We start from the raw sequence: 27,284 nt of genomic DNA, 5'->3' as shown, positions 1-27,284 counted from the left end.
CAAAACCATTTATTACACCATTCACTGCAGCTTTAAACCCCGTTTTCTCCTGTTTTTGTCTGTTTATCGGCGTATTTTTTTGTATAGTTTATTCCGTGTTAGATGGGACTGAATGTTTCCCTAAACCCTGGTCCAGATCCTGACCGGGTCCAGGTCCAGTTTCGGGGGTTTATCTGATCAAACCGGGCCCGTTAATGACCCGTTTTCCGTCTCTACCTGCGGACCTTCATCATCCTCATCTTCCTTTGTGTGATTCCAACATGGCGGATGAAGAACCGACAACCGGAGACTAACGGAGACGAACAGAGCCATGAACCGACCTCCGTCCCCGGTCCCAGCCCGTTAACCCCGGCTTTAACCCTTTATTAACCCGCCACGTCCATTTTAAGCCCCGTCGTCCTTTCGTCCTCCTGCGGCTGTTGGTCCGGAATCAACCCGGGCTAACTGTCCGTTCTCCCGGGTTAAATGCTCCGTTTGGTCCTGTTCCTGTTTTCGTCCACAGAACTCGGACTCAACCCGAACCCGGTCCACAAACCCCGGGACATGTAGAATCTGTCCACGGAGCCGGAGGGAGACCCAGCTCGGCTCGGCTCAGTTTGAACCAGGTGGCGGCAACAAGATGGCGGCCGAGGGAGGCTGCGCAGAACCGGGAAGAACAAGAAGAAGAAGACGAAGACGGGCGGTGACGTCCAGGGTAAGGGCACCACCGCATGCAGCTCCCCCCCCCGCACCAAACACCCACCAGGCCGGAGCCACGGGCCGCCGAGCCCCCTGAAAACACACCGGAAAACCCCACCGGTCCGACCGCACTAACCGACACCGTCGAACCGGTCCACGAGTCCGACCGAGGAGAAGGTAAACGGGAGCACATGGTCAGAGCCGGATCCGGGCCTGTTCCGTTTAGCTTATACCCGGGTTAGAGCCAGCAAGACCACCAGGGGATCCGGATCCGGACTCGGTGCCGGTAATGTGTTTTTTCCTTGATGCTAATGCTAACAGCAGTTTTAGCTAAAGTCATTGGGTCAGGGTCCAAACGTGGGACTTCTTAGGACGGGTTAAGCACGGGTCCACGTAGTAGAGCCGGGTGTGTAGAATGGAACAGGTCTAAGTTTAGTCCGGGATGCCGAACCGAACCCTGTGGTTAAAGGTAGGTGGTTTTCATGTGTTCTGTTTGAAAAGGGAGCCGCCGCCATGTTGGAAAAACCAACTGGATCCAACATTAGAGAAAAAAGACCCACATCAGTTTAATAAAAATAGAATATTAGACTGAAAACGGACTGAAAACAGCAGAAGAACCAGAACCAACAGGAATCTGCAACAGCAGCACATTTTACAAAACCGGAAACATTGGTAGAAAAGACTGTGATGGAGGCCAATGGACAAAAACAATAGAAAGAAAGAAAGAAAATTTTACCTTCAGTCGACGGTTTAGGATTGATCCACTCTTGTTATGAATTGGATGTACTCATAATATCAGTTATGGTAGATTTCCATCAGTAGGGTTAGGGTTCACCCAATGGGATCCCATAACAACCACTAAATGGCATCCACATGTCCTGGTTAGTAGGGCTGTGTATCTGCAAGAATCTGGCGATATGATACAAATCACAATACTAGGATCACCATACAATATATCATGATACTATTAAAAAGGCAATTTTTTGTTTGTTTCTTTTTTAAAAATGATTATTTCCCAAAAGAATTGAATTACACCAGAAGTCTGCACAAATACTAAACACATTTTTATTTGATCACAACAGGATCTAATGCTATATGATTAAATGTTCCTGTGTTCAAACTGAAATTCTGTTTTACAGACATTACAGTTTAAGATCCTGTTCAAATGTTCATATTCTATTAGTTCAGAACTAACATCAGAACAGTATTTTTGTTCGATGCCAAAAAAGGAACCAACATCTGCCTCTCTGATAGTAAGAAGTGGTTTTAAGATTTAATAAAATAGTGTTAAATAATAATTAAGACATAAACAATAAAAAAATCTAAAAAAACAAAAAGGGACCTCCACAATATTTGCATTTGAATAAATACCTAAAAATATTGATGCAGTACTTGTTAATATCGATACTGTATTGTGAAATGAAATATCGCAATATATTGCAAAATCCATATTTTCTTACAGCCCGGCTGGTTAGTGACATGAATCTGTTAGTGTTGAATATTTGAACCCAGTGATTATTTGTACAGTTCCAATTCTCTGCAGCCTCTTGTATGTGAACTAGTGCATCGACCCGTGGAGAACCACAGGTTCTAGATGTGGTGGTTCTGATGTTGGGCAGAGCTGACTTTACGGTAGAGCTGCAACTGATTAATTGATTAGGTGCTTGAAGCGAATGCAAAAACTCACGATTTGATTACACAACTCGAATTGATTGAAGGGAAGTATTCTATTGCAGTTTTCCTGTATTGAAGATTCTTTGTGCGTCACAATAAGCGTCCGTGTGAAACACAACAGTGGAACCAATGTTTAACAGCAGAGAAATGAAGGAAACAAAGCTTTGATTCAGGAGAATTGTGGTTGAATGATTTTTTTTGGATCATGTTGAGTCAATTAATCGGTCGCAGCTCTAAAATAATAGTAAATAAAATATAAACAAAAAAAGAAAAATATAAATGAACCTCCACAATATCTGCATTTGAATAAATACCTAAAAATATCGATACAGTACTTTTTAATGTTGACACAGTATTGTGAAATGAAATTTCGTGATGTATTGTAGAACCGATATTTTCTTACAGCCCTACTGGTTCGTAACAGACCTGCACCCATGAATCTGTTAGTGTTGAATATTTGAACCCAGTGTTTATTCGTACAGATCCAATTCTCTGCAGCCTTTATAGGTGAACTAGTGCGTCTACCCGTTGAGAACCACGGGTTCTGATGCTGACTTTAGGGAAAAGTTGTTTGTCTATATTTTATAAGTACTGACATAAAAACTGTTTGTTAAATCATTCTGTAAAATTTAAACAACAGTTAATATGTTAATACTGATATCTAGGGACTGCAGTCGGTAAATGTGGTGTTCTCTTTTTTTTAACTCCATTTCCCATCGTGCACCGTGGTACTGCGCTTCTGTGAGTCCACTTCTCTTTTAGAATATAATTAAGTATAATTGTGGATCAAACCTGAGGATTCCATCTCAAGCTTTAGGAAACACTTCGCTATTTACTGACATTTTATAGATCAAACAATTAATCAGTTAATCACTTGAGCAGATGATAAATAATGTCAATAATCATTACATGCAGCTCTAACATGCACAACATCATTATCGATAGGAAACAGGCGCTAATGTTAATGTTAACTCGCTTTATTAACCATCCAACATCCATCCATTTATTCATCCATCCATTTAACCATCCATACATCCATCCATTTATTCATCCATCCATTTATCCATTCATACATACATCCATATATTCATCCATCCATCCATCCATCCATTTATTTATCCATCCATTTATCCATCCCTCCATCCATTTATCCTTCCATTCATTTATACATCCATTTTTCCATCCATCCATTTATCCATTCATTTATCCATCCATCCATTTATCCATCCATTGTTCTTTTATCATCCATCCATCCAGTTCACTTTATTATCCCTGTTGGTAAATTCAGTCCTGTTTTTTACCCATAACACACACAGTACGTAGCGTTAGTATTAGCTTCAGTAATTAGCTCTCATTAGCAGTGAGCTGCTGTTGAAGGCGCCCTGGGCTTGAAAGAAAGACACTATCCGACCGCATGGACCCACACCTGCCTGGACATTTGACCTGCTTGGTCAGATGACCTTTCCATAGTGGTTTTCATGCAGGGCTTTGTACACACACTGTTTCCTGTAAAGCCGACTCATTAAATTCAGCCTTCAATCGCTCATTTGTCTTACTTTGTGTTGCCACTGCTAAGCTAATGGCAGGTATGGACACTGTTTTCAGTAACTGTCAGTCACCACTGAAGGCCTGGACTTCAACCAAGTGTAGAAGTGTGTGTTTGGTTCATTCACACATATTGTTACAGAAATGCAAACAATCATTAAAGCTTCAAGCTTCCTCTTTAAGGCCAAAACACTCCTTAAATGTTAGCAGACTTGAGTCCAGGGGCCTCATGTACAAAGGTTGCATGCGCACAAAACATGATGTATGCCCTTTTCCACGTTCATGTACAGATGTACAAAGAGTGACATGACCGTGGAAATGTGCGGTCCTCCATGCCAACTTCATAGCAGACACATGCCCGTTTCTAGTGCTTTTGAACCATTGGCGACACTTAGAGGTGATACGAAGAAACTGTTAATAATGTGGAAAAGGCCATTCCTCTGATTGATGTGTACATCAGAGATACACAGATGAACAATGAACACACCGGCACGTCATCCTACTGCCAGAGCCGCACCCCATCACCACCACCACCAGTACCAGACCCTGGACCCATCAGTGCCAATCTCACCATCCGAATAGGATGTGATTTCAACCACATGAAGAGACAAAGACACAGAATCCACTTGTTGATAAATGCATTTAATGTAATATTAATGTCTGTGGGAACATTTACAAGTCGGTCCAGGCGCTCATTGATGCTGCTGATTGCCCTCACGATGTCCTCTGGTGACTCGCGTGAGCACAGGTGAGAACACGGCCGAGGACGGGCATCAGCAGCTGGCTGTTGGACCAGAGCAATCCCACGGCCTGTGACAGGCTGAGACTGCATCTCACCGTCTTCTGTCTCATTGTCTTTTGGGAAATAATAATTGAGTGATTAAACACAAGTCAAAGTCTTTGATTTTCTCTTTGATATCCTGGCATGATTGCGCATGAACCTTTATCTTGTTTGGCTGTGATCAGACTGTTGCATGACCCATAGAATGAACGAATGTGTGAGTTACACAAACACTAAATACATATTTACCTTGGGGGTGATCCGAGTTGCCCTGTTAGACCAGTGTCACTCACAATAGTGGCGACTCGCTGCTCAAATTTTCTCCTTCCGCCTGTTTCGGCCTCTGCTTCTCATCCACCTTGATGTCATGTGATCCTGCAGAGAGGGTAATCCCAGAGGGAATCCCACCTGCAGACCCTGTTTATACTGATTAGCATATTTAAATGTAGGCTTGAAGAGGGAGGAGTCAGGTACTCCAACATATCAATTTCAGTCTGATAGGGATGTACAGAGGAAATGTACTCGGATTCGGGCGTATGCTCAGTTTTGTTCATCTGGATTGTTTTGTGCGTAGGGACTTTTCTGGATTTGGGTGCACGCCAGGTTTCAGTATGAAATCCACACAAGTCTTTGTACATGAGGCCCCAGGTCTTCTGTGGTTCTTCTGTCAGTGGTGGATTCACTGTTCACCTGCTTAACATTATTGGACTCAATAACAGATGCTTTTACTCTTGGTTTTTCAGTTTTCCCTCCTATTGTTTCAGATTGACTAGTGTGGTGGGACCTCTGTACGTAGATCCCAAACTCTTTAAATGGGAGACAATGTCCGCTATGTTTCAGACACAGAGGAACCAAGGTTGTTCTTGTTAACGAAAGTTAACGAAATGCCGAAAACTAGAATTGAAAAAACATTTTCGTTAACTGAAATAAATATAAACTATAATTAAAAGAAAAAAGGATAACTAACTGAAACTGTATTGTGTGCTTACAAAACTAACTAAAACGGAAAAAAATTATGGATAAAATTCCCTTCGTTTTTGTCTATGTCAGTGTCGGATTGATATGAAATCGATTTATTTTGCTCTAGCAGTTTTAGCCAGCGGCATCATATGACACTTCATGGTCCGTCACTTGTCATCACTTGTGGTTTACAGTCATCTTCTGGTCCCCACTCTACCTGGAAACATGGAGACTAAAGTTGGGAGAAAGCAGCAGAGTCCTGTCTGGGATTTATTTGAATACGACTGAGAAGAAGAGAAAAGATATTTTAAAAATAAAACTAAACTAAAACTAAACATTTAGAAAAAAAACGAAAACTAATAAAAACTAGCAAGCCTGCTCTAAAAACGAATTAGAGAAAAAAAGTCAAAACTAAATAAAACTGAACTGTAATGAAAAATCCAAAACTATTATAACATTGAGAGGAACCAGGTGTGTTAAAGGTCAGCATCGTCAAGCTCCGACTTCAAGAACATCCCTTTTTTTTAGGTCCTAGTTTATTCGATGCTTCTGTACTGTGGTTGTTCATGTTTTCAACTTATTTCTACACTCAGAAACTCTCACCTGGTTCAGGGACAGTACTGCCAACATTTTTAGACTGTTATGAACCATTTTGGACCACCTTGATCACATTAATGTAAAATCAGCTGTAGGAGTGTAAGCAAATATTGGTTCTGCAATATATTGCGATATTTCATTTCACAATACTGTATTGATATTAAAAAGTACTGTATCAATATTTTCAGGTATTTATTCAAATGTAGATATGGCGGAGGTTCATTTTTGATTTTTTGTTTTTCTTTTTTGTTTATATTTTATTATTATTTAACACTCTTTTATTCAATAATGTTAGTTCCTTTGTTGGGATTGAACTAAAATACTGTTCTGATGTTAGTTCTGAACTAATAGAAGATGGACATTTGAACAGGATCTGAAACTAATGTCTGTAAAACAGAATTTCAGTTTGAACACAGGAACATTTTGTGATATAGTATTAGATCATGTTGTGATCAAATAAAAATGTGTTTAGTATTTGTGCAGATTTCTGCTGTAAATCAATTCTTCAAGGAAATAATCATTTTTAAAAAAGAAACAAACAAAAAATTGCTTAACAGTATCGTGATGTATCATGATATTTTGTATCGTGGTCCTAGTATTGGGATTTGTATCGTATCGCCAGATTCTTGCCAATACACAGCCCTATACAGGGGTTGGACAAAATAATGGAAACACCTTCACCTCAAGATGATAATGCCCCAATCCATACAGCCAGAATTGTTAAAGAATGGCATGAGGAACATTCTAATGAAGTTGAGCATCTCGTATGGCCGGCACAGTCCCCAGACCTCAACATTATTGAGCATTTATGGTCAGTTTTAGAAATTCAAGTAAGATGTCGATTTCCACCGCCATCATCTCTAAAAGAGTTGGAGGGTATTCTAACTGAAGAATGGCTTAAAATTCCTTTGGAAACAATTCACAAGTTGTATGAATCAATACCTCGGAGAATTGAGGCTGTAATTGCCGCAAAAGGCGGACCTACACCATATTAAATTATATTTTGTTGATTTTTTAAGGTGTTTCCATTATTTTGTCCAACCCCTGTATATGACATAGAAGAGTAAAAAAAACAGGAGTCCTTAAAAGTTTGCATTTCCTTTTAGAAACAGCATTTGGATTGGATCATGTATCATTGTGTCATTTCAGAAGTGAACATACATTAATTACCAACTGGTTCTGATTCAGTTTTCGGACAGCGTAGCCTGGTGTAAACACAAATAACCTGTAACAATAGTTTTCTACAGACTTAAACACATTTTTAGCCTCTTTTACTGTTATCATGATTCTTTTGTTACCAATGCAGTGTAATGTAGTTTAATGTTGACCAGTAAACTGTGTTTTCATCTGTATCAACATCCCTAATAAACTTCTTGTAAAACACTGCGTTAAACACCAGAAATAGAAGAAGTCATTTGATTTGCATCTCCAGTCAGATTGAGCACATGAACCATCAGGTGAAGGTGAACTGGAGTCAGCTGGGATCTTAGTTTGTGGGTTGAATGTTATATTGTCGTTGCGGTATTTAATAATGTGGTGGATCACAGATTTCCTTTATGTTGTACATGTCTTAACGCAGACAGTGTTTTTTATTGGAATAAGAGACTTGTCTTGAATGCTGAAGTTCTGCAAAAAGCTTTGAGATCGTCTTATTTTGCATTTCTTCCACTCAGATGGACTTGATTTTCTCTCGGTTTAATCATCGGTTCATTGAATGAGCATCATGACGACATTCTGTCTGAAATAAAATTAGAATTTCATTGTTCTTAAAGCTGTGGGAGGCTTTCGTGACCAATTTTTCATTAAATCTGTCAAACCTCAGTCATGTCCTCAGTATCATGAATCTGTAAGTCTGTCTGTGATTATTCACCTGAATCTCTTCCCTCATGGTGAAGTTTCTTTGTGCCATCCACCAGAAACAAATCATGTGTTTACAAACAGAGCCGGGAGGTCACTCGGGCATCTTCGGAATTTTGTTGCGACGTGCATTGTGGGAAATGGAGGTTCGCACAGCTGCCTGGCAGCAACCATATGATATTATATGGATGAAACAAACACGACACGGAAACGCTGTTTCGGCGTTTCAGACGTTTCCGTGCCAAAAAGGCAAACGTTTCCGCCTCGTGTCTGTTCCAGCTGCCGCTGCGTGAACCTCAGTTTCCCCCAATGCACGTCACGAGAGATTCAGATGAGTAATCACAGAAAGACTTACAGATTCATTATGCTTAGGCTATGACTGAGGTTTTGCAGATTTGATGAAAAATTGGTCACGAAAGTCTCCTGTGCCTTTGATGTTATACCTGCGACTTGTAAAAGTAAGAAATGTAAGTTTCTACTGTACCTGATGTCCAACAGATGAACTTATGTTCGACTGAGTTAATAGTATGAATTCTTGTGTTACAGGATGCTGACCTGAAGCATTGCCGATGTTTAAAAAGTGGATCTCTGCCGTTGTTTCGATGTCTCTGACCCGTTCATGGCCTCTAAGAAGAAGCAAAAAGGCATGGTATTCCGTCAAGAAGGGGCATCCACCCCTGCAGCTGCCAACCATCCTCCTGGACACTTCAGGATGGAACAGGGCAGCCAGGTCACCAGTGTGGATGGAGGCGTCCCGGGTAAACCTAACATGCATCCGGCAAAGGAAGCCCGACTTCCTGCTGGGAATCATCCATCCAGCTCAAGTGTCCAATCAGAAAACCTGCCCCCTGAGAGCACCTCCAAAGGCATCACTGTCATTCTAGATAACAACAGTATGTGGAACGAGTTCTTCAGGTGCAAAACAGAAATGATTTTGACTAAACAAGGTAGTAGAATGTTCCCCTACTGTCGTTTTCGCATCTCCGGCTTACATCCATCCAAAAAGTACTGCCTGGTCATGGACGTCCAGGCTGTGGACAACAGTCGGTACAAATGGACCGGGAAAAGCTGGCAGGTTGCAGGAAAGGCCGACGGTCACGTGAAGAGTCCGCCTTTTGCACATCCAGAGTGTCCTTCAACAGGTCAACACTGGATGCAGAGTCCGGTGTCCTTTTATAAGCTCAAACTCACTAACAACACTTCAGACCAAGACGGGAACACTATCCTGCATTCGATGCACCGCTACCTACCCCGACTACATGTCGTCCAAACTGAAAAAGCTGCTGAAGACATTAAACTAAATTCACCCAGCGTGGTCACGTTCACTTTCCCTCAGACCGAGTTCATGGCTGTCACTGCATACCAGAACACACAGTTTACCCAGTTGAAAGTGGATTACAATCCGTTTGCTAAAGGACTGAAGGAGGACGGTTCTAGTTCATGGAGCCTGAAGCCGAAACTGAATTCTAGCAAAGACACCAACCAACCCGCCAAACAAACAACGACCGCTGAGCAACATCCTGTTAAAAAGAGCTTGAAGTCTTTACTCGCAAACCATAAGCCCAGGAGCTCAAAGGCAGCAGAGCAGAAACCGACCGTGACGAGTGACTATAAGAAGAATTCAGCTACCAACAGTGACCAGTCAACTGCCAAGATCAGTGGGGAAACATCATGGTAAGAGTTCCAGTAAACAGGTCTGTCAGAAAGAGGACAGAAGAATGAAGATTAACCTCTACTCCATGTCCATTGGATTTATTTACCAAAAAAAAAAGACATCACTACTGTTGTATTTACTGTTTGTACGTATTTTAACCAGACAAGGTCTTATTAGTGGTAGCATCTCTGTTACATTCCTTAACAAATGCTGCCGAGATAAATCTGGAGACCTAGTGGTGGAGATGTTTAATAATTCAATGGTTGACTGTTTGACATAACTTTCATATAACATACAGAAATCGTACAATAGGTTTTGTTTTGAAGTTTTACTTATATTCTGCAATAATCCAAAAGCCAAATGATAAATACCACTGGGTTTCTGTTTGTCAGCTTCTGGGTAAGACTACAAGAGATGTCATGTGTGGTATTGCTGCTCTGCATCACCTTTAAATGTCTTTAAATATATTTTATGACAGTTGTTGGATGAGTGTAGAACTTGTGATGTTCTTCCCTGTAATTCCGTGTTTCCACTACGTGGAACCAGCTCGACTTGGCTCAGCTCAACTCGACTTGGGTACCAGATACTCTTCCTGGAGACCATTTCCATTACAGGATGCTACCTACCTTACAGTATGCGGACGTCATAGCGATGCGGCGCATTACTTCCATGTCATTTGCTCAGAGAGTTGCTGATTGAGAGTTGCGTTTTAGTATCTGGTCCCCAGTCTTGGAATTTCGGCAGAGGTGATACCAAAAAAGTAGTACAAGGTACTACCAGGTAGGGCTGTGCAATTAATCGAAATTCAATTACGATTTCGATTATTACATGCAACGATAACAAAAATTATGTAATCGAGAAAAAACGATTATTAATTTTGAGTTGTTTTAATTCACGCGCAAGCAAGCTCCCATGAGCTGCTCTGCCCCGCCCCCCTCTAAGCTACTGCTGCCAGCTAACCGGCAGGTCCACCCCAAGAGGACAGTTGTACCTAGCGGTCTGGAAAAATGGCAAGAGGATCACAGCAGAAGTGCTTGGTAAACAAAAAAGGCAAGTCAAATTCAATTGTATGGAATCACTTTGGGTTTGATGAAGAAGACGAAGAGCAAAAACACATCACGTGCAAAAAGTGTTTCGTAGTTGTGTCCGCACCGACCGGTAACACAGCAAACCTTTGTAACCATCTAAAGTTTAACCACCGCCACCTTTATCATATTCTTTATCTTATGAAAAACTAAAACGCATAAAAACAACTTCGTCCGCAGTGCAATCTTCAGTCTCCGAATCTCTTTACGCTGCAACTTATTAACGTATTAACCTAACCCGTATAACCCTAACGTGCGTTTTCTACAGGGTGTCCCATAAGTCTCCATACATCGGAAAAATAAACGTTTCTTGACATAAACCATTTTTAGTTATATAATATGCTCTATATGACTGCGATTTTGTCGGGAACACATTTCAATGCATGTCTTCTACTGCTGAAGAACTATAAAGAAGAAACATAAAGAAATACATGTTAGAACGACATGTATTATGTCTTCTATGTATGGAGACTTATGGGACACCCTGTAGATGGCTGATGTATACAGAAGGCCTGAACTGAAACCTCACAGCACGCCACTGAATTTACTATGTTTCATACTACATTGAACATACTTGAATTTATAATTTGCACTTTACGTGAGGTTTTTTTTTTTTTTTTTTTTTTATTGCTACAGTTCTATGGCAAGTCTATAGCAGTTTAATTCCAGTGCACTATTTGTTTACAAAAGGAAACATACTTGAATTTACAGTACACTTATTTGATTTCAAAGATTTTTTATTTTCGTACAAAAGTGAAAATACTTTGTTTTAGTGGTTAAAAGCTTTATTTATGTTTAAAGAGTATATTTTACATTGCTTTGCAAGAAAAAAATAAACAACTTTAAGGTTAACAAATAATCGTTTTTAATAATCGTGATTTCAATTATTGCTAAAATAATCGTGATTTTTTTTTTTTTCTATAATTGAGCAGCCCTACTACCAGGTCTTTTTTTGTAATGGAAATGCAAAAAAGTCGAGTTGAGTTGAGCCGAGTCGGTACCACGTAGTGGAAATGTGGCTTTAGGCCCACCCAATTTGGAGAAATGAATAGTTCTGTAACAGGTGTGGCACTAATTTGCTGTATTGTTTGATTTCCTCCATCAGCAGTTCACGTCCTGCGCAGAAGTTGTTCTCTGAACTCATTCGAGAGGCTCATGTCACACTGCAGAGATGCAACCTGGAGCAGCTGGGATTGAATATCACTCCTTGCATAACTGAGCAAACCAACACTAAGAAAGACAATCTACCAAACCAGGCTACAAAGGGCAGTCCATCGGTCAAAACGCTGCCTGTAAAGAAAGGTGACACGGTTGTCACAAGAAGGAAAGCTGGTAGAGACAAGCAGCCTTCCAAGGACAGTCCAAGGACCGGCTGTATGAAGGCCAACAGTCAGACCGCTGCTCCAAAAGTATTGCACAAAACCTCTGTGGATTCTGACCGAGAATGTAAACATGAAGCTTCATCAGAAGTGAAGCTTCAGAAACGTCCAGCCCCACTTCCTCTACCAGCCCTTGCTCTTTTTTTGAAGCAGCATTCAACGAAATCTAAGAAGGCCAAAAGCAAATCAGAGTCTCCACACTCTCTGCTGGAAGTCAAACCAGAACTTTTGCCTGAAAAATTAAACTCTCCTTCAGCTTCTACATGTCGACCCTCTAAAACTGGTTCCTTAAAGGATCTCAGTGGTCCTATTGAAAAACAAACCACAAATCTTCATTCAGATGACTCTGCTCTGGTACAAACAGATCAGCTGTTCAGTCCACTATATCAAGATGCAGTAGAACCTACAGAACCACAAAGAGCTACAGCTACACATCATATGGAATCGGTCATAGTTCCTGAAAGCCACGTTCCAGAGCCATCAGTGCCCAATGCTACACCAGTGTTACCCAACTCAGATCAGCCATTTTGTGCCCTTGGTACATCTATGTCCACCATTTCACCAACTCCTGCTACCTCTTCCACATCTCCAGTGTCGTCAACACTGCTCGACAGTACAGTATTAACCACGCCAGATATTCCACAAACAGACCTCACGGAGTCAACCACACTACCCCCAGGTTCCCCCTCAATGACTTCTGGGACCTTACTTCCAGACCCTGAGTGTTCACCTTTTGGGTTTGAGCCTTTATCACCTGCAAGTTCCCCAGAATCCTTACCTTCCCTTCCAGCTTCGATAGCTTTGGAACTGGACTCCACTCCTTCAGAGCCCACTTCCAAAGCAGAAGCAAATGTAGAGGAACCGCAAAGCAAAGACCCTGTCGAAGCTGGATCTGTGTTCAAATGGCATACAGTGTTGCCTCCACCCGAGCCATACATGCCCCCATCATTTACAACATTTCAAGCCACATCACAGCCCCCCCCATTAGCATCCATCACACCGTCTTTAATGCCTTCTCAGACTTCCTCTGACCCTGTAACGCAAACTCTTGACACTTCCGCATCTGCCCTCCCTCCTGACCCTCCTCCATCTTTTCAAGAGAATGAACAGTCATTGCCTTTTCCAGCTGAACTGTCCCCTCTGGCACTTCCATTACCGCTTTCTCCAACCTTTTCCTCCTTGGGTGGAGACGGTTTGTCGCCCACGCCTTCGATCACAGATCTGGTTCATTTCTTCTCCACCGAGGACGATCTTGGAATCGAGGTGGAGTTTTCGAACCCGGAGGTGGCGACCGATTCCTGTCCGCCTCCTGTTACTGCAATAGAACTGCACGAGCACGCTTCTTCTCAAGTGCCGCAAGCTCCAGTTAACAAACACTACAAGTGCAAGAAGAAGTCACAAAAACAAAAGGTTACCAAGGTCAATGGCGGTAACAAGGCAAACAACTCGTCCTACGCCAGCATGAAGCCGAACCTGGAGGAAGTGGAGGAGCAGTTATTTATCTCATTCACGTCGAAGGTAAAGGTTAAAGGACCACATGGAACATATGACAGGTTTACGTTCAAACATATCAGATGTATCAGACATTTTAAACACATTTAACACCATGTTTCCAAGCAGTATCAGTGGTGTTGGTTCAAGTACTTGGTGCATATTAAAACCTGTAGTGGGTGCATTAACTAATACCAACAGAGGGGTAGTAACCAACGTTGCGCCACCATTTTGTTTCCATTTGCTGGGGAGGGCTCCAACATTAAACATTAAAGAGTTATGCTGCATTCCAGGCAACCCGTAACTCCTGTTTTTCCAGCCTTCTGCTGGTGAAAATGCACTCGAATGTCAGTCAAACCTGTGACTGCCCACCCATGACTAGATCCATGTTCTCCCAGTTCCAAGTTCTGACGTCATGTAGCAATGGCGCCCCCCCATGGATGTGGTGTTTATGCCAATTGTTTATTAAAACAAGGTATTGCGCTGACATTATTTATCTGCAAATGTTCTGCATAATCAGCAGCTGCTCGAGCATTAGCTAGTTTTCAGTCCAATGAGTGCAAGAATAAATTAATACCAAATGCGAATCCAAATATACAAATAACATAAAAGGTAGAACAGCTTCTCTTGCCTTATGTACTGTTTTTCCTCCTCTGTTTCCCTCAAATAAGCAGAGAACAAACACCTCTGGGATAGAAATGATCATAAATGAACATAATGTACGGTCCACCATGTTGGTTTGTTTACATCTAACTCCCACAATTCCTTGCGCTCAGGCAGTTTGGCGTGACTTGACTGGAACGTTACAAAGTTGTGAGTCATGGTTTGAAGTCATGACTTACGGGCTCAAAAAATGGCCTGGAACGCAGCATAATTACCCACTAAACACAAACCACAGAATGGACAAAACTAACACTGAGGGTGGGGCAGGGACGGTATTGAATGGGTCACGATCTGCATGGAAAACACTTGTGTTTGGAAGTGTCAGGGCAAAATTCACAGACTCTAGAAAGCAGTTGTCTTGTTAAAGCAAAAGGGTTCAGTGCATTGAAAGCAAAAATGTAAAGTGGATTCAGGTTGAAGATGTCAACAAACACAGGTTTGACCAATAACACCAGCCTTTAGAACAGCAGGTGTTGATCATACACAGTCAGTCTACAAAGAGTAAATATCAAACCTGGTATTTCAGGAGGCTCTTCAACTCCATATCGGCGACTCCTCTGACGGCGTGGGACCAACAGTCCAACCCCCACAACCTCAGACGTCACCTGAAGACGAACCGCAGCAAACGACCCCAACAACTGCCAACGGTAAATACACGACGTCACAGTCATATGTCACCCGTTCATTGTGTTAAAGGACAGGATAGAACCAGAGGAGGTAGAACTATGGGACATGTTGGGCCCAAGGTTCTAATAGTTTTGGATTTTTCATTCTAGTTTAGTTTTTAGTTTTGACTTTTTTTCTCTAATTCAGTTAGTTTTAATTCTTTTTAGAGCAGGTTTGCTAGTTTTTATTAGTTTTCATTTTCTTCTAAATGTTTAGTTTTTTCATATCTTTTCTCTTCTTCTCCGTCGTATTCAAATAAATCCCAGATAGGACTCTGCTACTTTCTCCCAACTTTAGTCTCCATGTTTCCAGGTAGAGTGGGGACCAGAAGACGACTGGAAACCACAAGTGATGGACTGTTAAATATCATATGGTGCCAGCAGCTAAAATTGCTAGGGCAAAATTAATCGATTTCATATCAATCCGACATTGACAAAGACAAAAACAAATGGAATTTTGTCCATTATTTTTATACGTTTCAGTTAGTTTTGTAAACACACAATACAGTTTCAGTTAGTTATCATTTTTTTTCTTTTAATTATAGTGTTTATTTATTTCAGTGAACGAAAATGTTTTTTACAATTCTAGTTTTCGTCATTTCGTTAGTTTTCGTTAACGATAATAACCTTGGCTGGGCCTCTTTTAACCTTTGATACCTTAAAACAGAGGACTCAAACATGCGGTCCAGGGGCCAAATCCGGCCCGCCAATGGGTCCAGTCCAGCCCCTGGAATGAATTTGTGAAATGCAAAAATTACACCGAAGATATTAATCATTTTAGTTCAGGTTCCCAATTTAATCTCATCTGGGTCGGATCAGAATAACCCATAAATACTCACAACTCCAAATTTTTCTCTTTGTAAAAACTGTCATGTCATTTTACTGTATTTACACTAAAACCAACTATAATTTCACAAAAATGCAAATAACCTGAACAAATATGAACATTTTGAAATGTCTGAAGTGCCAGTTTTCCAATATTCTGCCTGTCATTAAATGTTTTATGTATTTGTAGATCCACTGTGATCTGTAAGTTGTAATTTACATGTGTAAATGATAAACTGAGACAGAATATCATTGAAATTGCACTTAGTTTTCTCAAGAAATTTCAGTTTGTTCATGATATTCACCTTATTTTAAAGGATAGTTGGTAGATGTAAAATTTTGATCGCATAATTTTATGTTTTTCACTCTAAAACATAGAGGAAAGTTTGGAGTTGATATTATTTCTATATTATGTTATTATTTCACTGGTCCGGCCCACTGCGGATCAAATTTGGCGTAATGTGGAACCTGAACTAACACGAGTTTGACGTCCCTGCCTTCAAAGAACCCCACCGGCCTCATTTCTACCATGAACATATGACAGTCACTCAGACATCCACAAATAAGTACCTGACCCTTGATAGCCTCTATTTTGCTGTTAATTGTCTAGTTGAATGTTTAGTTAGTATTATCGTTCAGATCTGCCTTAAGCATCTGGACCCCAGTTACTTTGTTTCCAAAAATAGCTCAAAGATGCTAAATTAATGTTAGCTACAAGTATGTTTAAGATGTTTTCTTTCTATTTGGCATTACAATAATGATAATCATACGTATTTTACAAGTTGTAACTATGACAGTATTAGCTACTAGCTAATGTGATTAGCATTATGTCAGTGTCTGGTAATGATCAAGTGCTGACCTGTTCTGAGGGAAATGCTCGCACGTGCTGATTCCAGCACAGTTTCTGGGATTTAAATCAAATGGTAATTTTAATTTTACAACACTTTTTATTTTATCATAGTATTTCTGCTCAAATTGTCAAATCAGTTAGCAATAGCTAGTAAACTAACAATAGCAAATATTAATTACTGACTGAATAGCTACTAATACAAAGTTGAAGTAATTTTTGTTGTTTTTTAAATGAAGTCTTAAAGATTTTGGCCTTTTGAGAAAACAGTTGGGGCTTGATATTCTTTACAAAATCAGAAAAATGTGTGTTTATTTAATACACATCTTTGTTTTCATACCACCAAAGATCGTGACTATATTAACGTTATTAGATTAGCTTTAGCTGTGACTAAACTAGCTAGTACCCAATATATTTTACTGTATCTAATTTACAGGCGCGTAAATGGATTCAGTTTTTTTTTTAAGCTAGGCTAGCACTTTCTACTGGTCCCTAGTCTTTTTCATAAGCAAAAGTCTAAACATCCCTACTTCTTTTTTTTATGTACCGTCTGACTTTTGTTTATTGATAATTGATTGATTCATCCGCAGAGAGTGTGACGCAGAGAATCGCTGCCTTTGAAAAGATTCTCCTGAGAGACATGAAGCTGATGAAACACCGACAGGTCATCCATCCCGTGTTACAGGAAGGTGTGTGCTAATGCTAATGCTAATGGACAAAAACACTGGAAGGTGTGTGCTAATGCTAATGCTAATGGACAAAAACACAGGAAGGTGTGTGCCATTGCTAATGGACAAAAACACTGTCGTTTAGTTTACAAACTGTGGCTTTGTGTAAATGAACTTTTTTTAAAACTTGTATTTTATTGTTTCATTTTTGAAATTTTACAACAAACATTTTGAGCATAGTGTCAGTTGTCGTCTTGTGTATTCTCTATTTTTTTCCATCGATCTTCACAAGTTGCTTACTGTAGTCTTATGATATACGCATGTCTGTCCATGTTGTGAATTTCTTCCACAATGTCTCTCCAATTATTTAGGGTACCAGGGGGGTCCTCTTTACACCATTTTCGTGTGATGGCTTTTTTAAACGATGCCAAGAGGATTTTAATCAAATATTTATCCTTACTTGGTTTGTCTTTTCCTGATAAATGACCCAAATATAACAAAGAACATGTCCTTAGTAGTTCGTATCCCAATATTTTTCCAAGCTCTTCGCTGATATTATTCCACTATTGGGATAGTTTTGTGCACTGCCATGAAACATGCGCATGACCTACATCCTGCTCACCGCACAACCTCCAACAGGGCTGAGGGAATGATAGTGAAGCCTTTTGGATCTGTGATGTTAGAAAAAAATCTCATGTTTTTCCGACAAAATATTTTCCAATTTCTGGAATTAGATGTTGTCACTTGAGTTTATGAATTAACTTTTTTAACAAAATAAAGTCAGGTAAATCTGAACTGAACTGGTCAACATCTTCAAATACAAATATTATAGAGCAAAATGTATTAGAATTTAGATCCTAAAACAAAGCAGGTTTTTGGTTTCCTTTTTCACAAACCCTACAGATTTGTCTTTAGCTTTATATATAATTGCTGTTAATTTTGAACTAATGTCTTTACTCCATAGATGTCCGATGTAGACGACTTTATTGCACATCAGAAGGTTTTATAATGATTCACCAACTTTGTAAAAGTGGTGATGAGCGACAGTGTTGACTGTTGTCAGTTTTTGAAATATGTGACATTTAGGGATGTAACGATTACCGGTATAACGATAAACCGTGGTAAAATTGCCGACGGTTAGTATTACTGTTTAAATTCTAATTATCATGATAACTGTGTTTTTGATTGCTGCACTGTTCCGCAGAAAACGCCTATGTAAAGATCTGCTTTATGTCAAATATTTGAGTATAATTTTAATTTATTACAATTTTGATTTTATATACCTAATATTTGGAACCAATATTCACTTTTAAAGTCTTTGAAAAGGTTCGTTAAGCATCTTTGTGTTATTTATGCAATAAAGTATATGCATATTTAAAATTGGATTTTACATTTTTTGTGTGTTTTCTCGCCTTTTGTGTTGATATAGTAGGTTAAAGTGAAAAAAATAATAGGCAGATGATATAGATGAAGTTGTGCTGAAAAAAAGATCCCAAACATGGGTATAGTAGACATTTGTTTATATAGTATATAAAGGCAAAACCAAAAGGACTGAAAAACAGACAAATTAGGCTCAGACCACTAAGGGTTAATATTTGAATGTTTCTGTAACAGAAAGTACATTGTACCAATTATTTTATTTTTAAATGCAACTTGGTTAAATTATTTCAGTGTGTGTATAAGTACTTTTTGAACATTTTGAGCACAATTTCAACAGTACAGTGATAATAATGATAACTGTGATAATTTTGGTCACAATAACCGTGATGTGAAATGTTCATATGGTTCCATCCCTAGTGACATTTGTGTTGTTTTGTGCTCAGTGGGTCTGAAGATGAACCTCCTGGATCCCACTCTGGCCATCGACCTCCAGTACCTGGGAGTCCGTCTGCCCCTCCCCCCACCTGGACTCCACCTGGAGCCACCTGCGCAAAATCAGAGTGAGCATGCTCAGAAACACCTGAACCACGCCTCATTCGTGTCCACCTTTCTGAGTGTAGAAGATGAGTTCATCATATTCACATGTACAAGTGTTTATGCAACAAAACAGAACGAATGGATGTGGTCTGTTGGAGAACATCTGGAACGTGTCAAATTCTGTAGCTCCCAGAAGCTTTAAAATAGAAGTTCAAGGGTTTTTTGGGGTTTTATTGCACAGGATACGTTCTGTGTGGATTATGTCACTGGTTCTAAAATAGACTTGTAGTTCAGTGTGGGTTTGTTTGGTTTGTTTTTAGGCGTTTCTGCTGCATTCGTGTCCAGAACCGGAAAAACCACCGATGTGACTCAGATTAAAGGCTGGAGGTCGAAGTTCAGTCCGTCAGAGGCTCCGCCCAACCCTGAAAGTTCCGTTCAAATCGCCGCTGATACAGAGGTACCGACGCACACGGACAGGCTCCAGCCCGCCGTCACATCGTGCCCTGCGGCCGGGCCCAGTTCAGAACCACCGAAGAAGAACCTGTCTGCGTTCTGCAGCGACATGTTGGACCAGTACCTAGAGAATGAGGGGAAGCTGATCGACGAACGCGCTGCCTCCTTCTCTCAGCCGGTGCCTGAACCTGTGGCGTACGAACTGCCGACGCACAGCACCAGCTACGTGCGAACCCTGGACAGTGTCCTGAAGAAGCACGAGGCCCCCTCCCCCACCGCTGACCTCATATCTGGGTTCATCCCCCCCTCAAAGAGACCCCGGCTGACCCCCAAGGACCTGAAGGCCTCCAGGAGAGGAGAGAGGAAGCAGAACCCGGTCAAAGCCACCAGACACAGACCTAAACCCAACGCCACCCTGACGCCAACCCCCCCGAAGGATCACACCATCTACAGCTTCCCAAGAACAAAGAAGAACCCCCTGAAACTGAAGCTGGCACCAGACCTGTTGATGAACCACACGGAACTGGGACCTGGACTCATGAAGAGGAAACTGAAAACTAGGGCCCGGTCCCGGACCCTTGGCCTGTCCACAGGGGGGGTGGAGGACACGCCTCCTGGGGGGGGCGACTGTGAACCCACATCCAACCCTCTGATGACCCGAGCCCTGCTGAAGCAGAAGGACCTGGAGGACGGCGTGATGTGGGGAGGGCGACCCAAGACTTTCATCACTGAGGAGAGGGCGAGCGTGGCCCTGACGTCACTCTTCACGTTAATGGTACGAAAACAAACCTGGTCACCTGACACCGACCGCGCCACCGTAGCACCAAAACCATACACCCATTAGCCTCCTTAGAATGTAGAACACATCTGCAGATACACATACATGGAAGGATGTTCTTCTAAGTCACTAATGGAGAACAGATCCACCTCATCTTTGTTCTTCTGTTCCTTTGGGCGGTTCCCTTCAGGCGTGGCCACAGCCAATCACGTTCCTCCATTTAACCCTGTCTTCTGCATCCTCTTCTTTCGCACCAGCCACCTTCATGTCCTCTTTTGCTGCGTTTCCACTACGTGGTATCGGCTCGGCTCGACTCAACTTGGCCTTTTTTTTGTTTCCGTTACGAAAAAGGGCCTGGAATCTGGTACCCGGTACTAGTTTTTTGGTATCACCTCTGCCGAGGTTCCAAGACTGGGGACCAGATACTAAAACGTGACGTGTAAACACTGCAGACCACTGATTGGTCAGACAGTTGTCTCTGTGACCTGCTGTTTTACAAAAAACAGATGTGGAAGTTCACAGTAAATATAGCGGTAGGTTAATCCAAATCAAATCAAATTTTATTTATATTGCGCCAAATCCTAACAAAAGTTATCTCATGATGCTTTACATATAGAGTTGGTCGAAACCAGACTCTAAATCAATTTACAGAAACGAACAGAATTCTCCAGGAGCAAACACTTGTGATTGGTGACAGTGGCGAGGAAAAACTTCCCTTTAGCAGGCAGAAACTTCAAGCAGACCCAGACTCCTGGAGGATGGCTGTCTGCCTTGACCAGTTGGGATTAAAGAGAGAGAGTAAAGAAGGAGAAAAAGAGAGAGCGATAGAGATAGTGAGAGACTGGGGGAGAGGGGGAAACTAGGGGGAGACACATGAATGCAGTTGATGCACAGATAACTGAACTAGAACTGTCAAAAGTAGATCAGCTGGTATAATTACTAGAAACTAGAACAAAGGTCCATGACTGTTAATACTACTACTACACATACAAGTACTAACAGTGGGTATACTACTGTTACAACAATTAGTACAAATATTAGAAACCATCAATAATAGATACCATCTATGGAACTATATAATAAACACTATCGTAACTATATGGATAAGTGAGTGATGACAATGGAGGAGGAGAGAGGCAGGACCACAGAAGCAGGTCCAGAGATGATCGAGGGAAGACCTGTGATGATTCTGGGAAAACCTGTGATGATACTGGGAGAACCTGTGAGGCGATAAAGCACAGAGACTCCGGGGAAGAGGTCAAGTCAGTAACATGTATTCATTGGGGCGTAAATAGAAGAGAAAATTAGGAGAGAAAAGGTCAGGGAGAAAGAGGAGCAGAGAGGAGGTCATTGAGGAGGAGGAGCAGAGCAGAGCTCAGTGTATCCAGATGAGTCTCCCAGCAGACTAAGCCTGTAGCAGCATAACTGAGAGCAGCCTGTGCCGCCGATTCATCAAAAAGGAACATTTTTTACCTACTCTTAAACATAGAGAGGGTGTCTGCCTCCCAGACTGAGGCAGGGAGGTGGGTCCACAATCTTGGAGCTTGATAGCTGAAGGCTCTGGCCCATGTCCTACTTTTTGAGGTTCTAGGGACCACCAGTCCACATGATGACAGCCCGAAAAACTACACCATGGTTTGTCCAGGAGGTTCAGACGTAAAAATTCAGCATGAGCTTGACGAGACAACACGCAACGAGTGAGTTTATCCGTAACTCTGAGCAGACAACATGGAAGTAACGGTCTGCATCACTATGACATCCAGGTACTGTAAAGTTATGTTTACAGACACTACAGTTTCAGATCCTGCTCAAATGTTCATATTCTATTAGTCATGAAAAGAATGCATAGTTTACAGTCCCTGAATCATCCAGCATCATAACACTGTTTTTGTCCGATCCCAACAAAGGAACTAACATCTTTCTCTCTGACAGTAAAAGGTGCTTTTAGGATGATTGAAATAACCATTATTTAATAAAACAGTGTTACCAGTTAAAAAAAAAAAAACTACATGCATGACCTGCAATATCACAATACTACTTTTTTAGTACAAACAACAGAGTAAAATACCCATGTGAATATAGAAATAAAAGAGCTTGCAGGATTACCAAAAATATAATGAAAAACAAAAACATGAACCTCCGCCACATCTCCATTCGAACAAATACCTAAAAAATATTGATACAGTCCTTTTTAATATCGATACAATATCATGAAATGAAATATCTTGATGTATTGCGAAACCAATATTTTCTCACAGCCCTACCCAAACATCTACAATGTGCTGTTCCTCTGATAACCTCCCTCCTGATCCGGTCCATCCTCGTCCCTCTAACAGACCCGGATCATCTGAACCTGTGCTCCTCCAGCTCCGCCTCCTGTCTGATCCTCAGTTCCTCTGTCTCTAACTCGTCCAATATGGCTGCTCTCTCCTCTGTCTTCTACACCTGTCCTTTCATTCTTGTTGTCACTCTTTGATCACACACACCTGACACTCTTATCCACTCATTCCAACCTGCTTGCACACACACACACACACACACACACACACACACGTATGTGTATATATATATATCTCTTCCACCATTTTGACTTCTGCTTTGCCCTGTCCTCTTCGTCTTCCACCATTTTGTCTTGGGTTCAGGTTCCGTCTCTACCTTACTGACCTCCGGTTCTGTCCTCTGGGTTCAGGTTCCGTCTCTACCTTACTGACCTCCGGTTCCATCCTCTGGGTTCAGGTTCTGTCTCTACCTTACTGACCCCCGGTTCTGTCCTCAGGGTTTCGTGAGTGAGAACCCAACAGCGCCCATCCCGGTGGTCCGCCGCAGAGCTCCGCCCTGTCTCAACGCCTTCTGCCGCCTGGGCTGCGTCTGCTCCAGTCTGTCCCACTCCTTCAGTGTGAGTCACTGTGGACGGCCTCAGTGCATGCTGGGATGCAGCTGCCTCAAACAGAAAGTGGTTCTGCTGAAGAACCTGGAGGGGCCGGACTCCAGCCCCTCCCATCACAGCCCAGGAAAGAGGAAGAGGAGGAAGAGGAGGATGAAGATGGCCTACGGTGAGTGGCTGCGGGTCGTCAAAATCCAAAACTATTATAATTTTGGTCTCAGTGGAAGTATCTCGGAAGAACACCAAGTGGCTTCCCTTTTTTTGTGTTTTCCTTTAATGTCTAAACTTTTTGCTATTATGAAGCATAATTTTAGATGTTTATCGCATAATTTAATGCACATCATTGTGATAAAAAGCTAATAAATAATCCTGAGAGTATGTATTCCTGTAGATGTGGATTTGACCCCAGTGATAAGGTGAAAGTGACCCTTAAAAGGGCTTGAACTGGACCTTGAAACGTGTCCACATCTCTGAATGAGCTTTGGTTATGTTTTATGGGTTCTAAAGTCATGTTTCTACTGTTTTTGCTTGAACTCCGTTCTTTCCTGTCATATTTTTAGTTCTGAAGGAGGCGGACCACGTTTCCCAGCCTGCCGAGCGGGTCCGGACTCTGTGGAAGAGGGCCGGTGGTGATTTTGATCCAGACCCGGTCCATGCTCCAGAACCAGCACCCTATTCTCTGTCTGCTGTAAGACCTAAGGTTCAGTGACCATAACAGAGTAGATCTGTTAAACAGAAGCAGACGTTTGACATATTGTTTGATTCCAGGAAAACACCGGAAATGGAGGAAACGGTGGAAACAGCGGAAATGGCAGCTGTGCCCGAGTCCGAGGGTTTCCAGCCCAGAAACACAAGCAGAAGGTAGAACATGTTCAGTCTGTGCAGGACCAGGATACGGGTCAGAACCAAGAACTACCAATACAAAGGCTGAATATGTGTCTGTGCAGGAGGAACGTACAGCAGCTGACTGTACAACCAGAGTTACAGATGTAATTACGGATCTATGAATCCCAGATGATCGCCAGAGGGTGGTGCTGAAGCACTGAATGTTCCCTTCGTGCATGCACAGTCTGAGTAGTAGTACCAAAAGAGTCAGACCTGTGACCTTGGAGGATGCCCTGGAGGTAACATATACCTTCTCGCAGAAATACAAGGATTCTGAGCGACAGAGAATCTCTGGCAGTCATCTGGGATTCATAGAACCGTAGTTACATATGTAACTCTTGTTTTATTTCATCCCTCCTGACCTCCTGACAGGGCGGTGCTGAAAGCACTGGATGACTAATACAGACGATGTCACAAAGAATCCTGAGTACATATCTCACTGAGAAGACCCAGAAGATCCTTGTAGAAGATCTTGGCCAAGAGGATGAGGAGTGGCCACATTGACGTTGTAGAATCTGGTGAACATGCTCAGCGAAGCCCATGATGCAGCAGGACATATGGTTTCCAAAGGCAGGGCTCAAAATTAACTTTTTGACCTAGGAGCACTGTGCTCCTAACCCTAAAAAGTTAGGAGCACTGTGCTCCTAACCCTAAAAAGTTAGGAGCACTGTGCTCCTAACCCTAAAAAGTTAGGAGCACTGTGCTCCTAACCCTAAAAAGTTAGGAGCACTGTGCTCCTAACCCTAAAAAGTTAGGAGCACAGGCTAAAATCTAGGCGCACCACTATTATATAAAAAATTTGGAGAACAAGCAAAACTCTTGGCCATACCAAGTAATATTCCTATATGTATTTAAGCAATGTTAACAACCTAGAATAAAGTATTTGAATAGAGTATGAAAGAAAAAGCTTACATTGACACAGGTGCAAAACAATTGTCAATGTGTGGTATATACTTTAGTTGGTTCTTGGAGAAGAAAGACGAATCACACCATTATTTGCAACAACCAACTTTTTTATTTCATGGCCTAAAGGCCCTTAGGGGCCGTTTACACGGCGTAGGATTCAGTTGACTCCGGGAAGATTTCATCGCGGATTAGCCTTCTGTTAACATGGAAACGGTGCCTAGAGTGCCTGAATCCGGAAACTTTTGATACCAGGGTCCAGGGTGGAACGTTATCGATACGCTCCGCATTCCAACTCCGTGTTAACGCGAGTCGGAGCATTCCGGGGTAAAATATGACGTCACCGCATGCGCGCGCAGCCAAGAACCGCCAGTTAACCCACTCCGGGCCAGTTGGTGGCGGTAATGCGCCTCCAAGCTGGTTTGCCAGCCTCTGACACAATAAAGCTGCAGAAAAAGAAGGAACAACCACAACAACAATGGCCGGTTTCAGAACAACATACGTGCTGCTAACTGTGCTCAGTTTGTCTGTCCAGACAAAGAAGTCCTGCGTCTTTGTACGACCACTCGCCATTGTTGTTTGTAAATAGTGTTGTCCGCCTCCTCCTCTTCTTCTTCTTCTTCTCCTCATTTAAAGGCTGTCTAAACCGGAAATTGTTTGTGCGCAGGCGCCTGTTTTACCACCACTGTTTCACTACAGCTCTACATCGCCAGCTACTGGTCTGGCATGGCCACTACAGCGTATTCAGCCGTCCTCGCGGACTCATGTTAACGCAGATCGTTATCATAGCGGCGGCGTCTTAACGCGGAATGATTTTATAACGCAAAGGAGAAATCTTTGCGGAGTGTTGCCGTGTAAACGTACCCTTAGTCACTGTGGTCTACACCACGCCTGAAGTCAGGAGATTGTTTCAAACGTTGGTGGAGTTATTTGATCCTTTTGTTTATGCCGCCTGCGCACGCGAGGGGCGGGGACTAGATTTTCCGCTTCAGTCAGTGGGGCGTGGAGCTTGTTTATTTTCAGCTGACGAGTTACTTCTGCAGCCATTATTCTAGGCGCACGTATTAATTTTCGCTCATTTTTTTTTATTGGCGCACCGTGCGATCGTAATCTCAAAAACAGTCGCACTACCGAAATTCTCAGGCGCATGCGACCGTAATTCAGTCGCAGTCACGAGCCCTGAAAGGAACCCCTGTCATAGCCACCCATGAAGTGGAGATGCTCAGTAACTGACTGGGCTGCTGATGAGAAAATGTCTTGCAATGAAAAGTAATCCAAGGTATCATGGCTCATGCCCTGCTGATCGAACTGCATGTGAGAAGAAGAAAGGAGCAGAGTCACGGATGAAGTAGGAATAATTAACCTCTGGGGTGTCATCTGGGGTCACAGGGGTCACTCTTTTGGTACTACTACTCAGACTGCACATGTGCAAAGTGAACATTCAGTGCTTTCAGCACCACCCTCTAGTGGTCAGGAGGGATGAAATGGAACTGCAGATCGAAGTAGAACGTTAGAATCCGTATGTTCTAAAGGGATTTAGGAGTTTTCAGATGATGATGATGAAACCAGCTTTATTAACTGTGACGTTTTCTCCACAGCAGAAGAAGAAACATCTGAAGAACGGCAGCCAACGTCCATCAGGTGAGGACTGAACCTGGACTGAACCTGGTCTAAGACAGAACCTGGTCTGAGAGTGAAACTGGACTGAACCTGGACTGAGACTGAAACTGGACTGAACCTGGTCCAAGACAGAACCTGGTCTGAGATTGAACCTGGACTGAACCTGGTCTGAGACTGAAACCGGACTGAACTGAACCTGGTCTGAGACTGAAACTAGACTGAGACTGAACCTGCTCTAAGACAGAACCTGGTCTGAGACTGAACCTGGTCTGAGACTAAAACTAGACTGAACCTGGTCTGAGACTAAAACTGGACTGAACCTGGTCTGAGACTGAATCTGGTCTAAGACAGAACCTGGTCTGAGATTGAACCTGGACTGAACCTGGTCTAAGACAGAACCTGGTCTGAGACTGAACCTGGACTGAACCTGGTCTGAGACTGAAACTGGACTGAACCTGGTCTGAGACTGAAACTG

At 42.1% G+C, this 27,284-nt stretch overlaps 1 protein-coding gene across 1 annotated transcript in view; it reads left to right on the top strand.

Moving 5' to 3' along the window:
• Positions 1 to 27,284, top strand: part of mgaa (MAX dimerization protein MGA a) — a 40,460-nt gene continuing 13,176 nt past the window's right edge. Inside the window, exons 1-11 of the mRNA XM_030127207.1 lie at positions 1 to 855; positions 8,639 to 9,766; positions 11,937 to 13,728; positions 14,891 to 15,011; positions 17,292 to 17,390; positions 19,193 to 19,309; positions 19,607 to 20,514; positions 23,294 to 23,570; positions 23,962 to 24,089; positions 24,170 to 24,262; positions 26,788 to 26,830. Of these exons, the coding sequence (XP_029983067.1) occupies positions 8,712 to 9,766; positions 11,937 to 13,728; positions 14,891 to 15,011; positions 17,292 to 17,390; positions 19,193 to 19,309; positions 19,607 to 20,514; positions 23,294 to 23,570; positions 23,962 to 24,089; positions 24,170 to 24,262; positions 26,788 to 26,830 (4,633 nt within the window). The 5' untranslated portion in view covers positions 1 to 855; positions 8,639 to 8,711. The remainder of the gene's footprint in view (positions 856 to 8,638; positions 9,767 to 11,936; positions 13,729 to 14,890; positions 15,012 to 17,291; positions 17,391 to 19,192; positions 19,310 to 19,606; positions 20,515 to 23,293; positions 23,571 to 23,961; positions 24,090 to 24,169; positions 24,263 to 26,787; positions 26,831 to 27,284) is intronic.

This window comes from Sphaeramia orbicularis, chromosome 22 (assembly GCF_902148855.1).
Source record: "Sphaeramia orbicularis chromosome 22, fSphaOr1.1, whole genome shotgun sequence".
Lineage (NCBI taxonomy): Eukaryota > Metazoa > Chordata > Actinopteri > Kurtiformes > Apogonidae > Sphaeramia > Sphaeramia orbicularis.
Note: the sequence above shows the minus strand (reverse complement) of the source record. Positions and strands in the feature narration are given on the sequence as shown.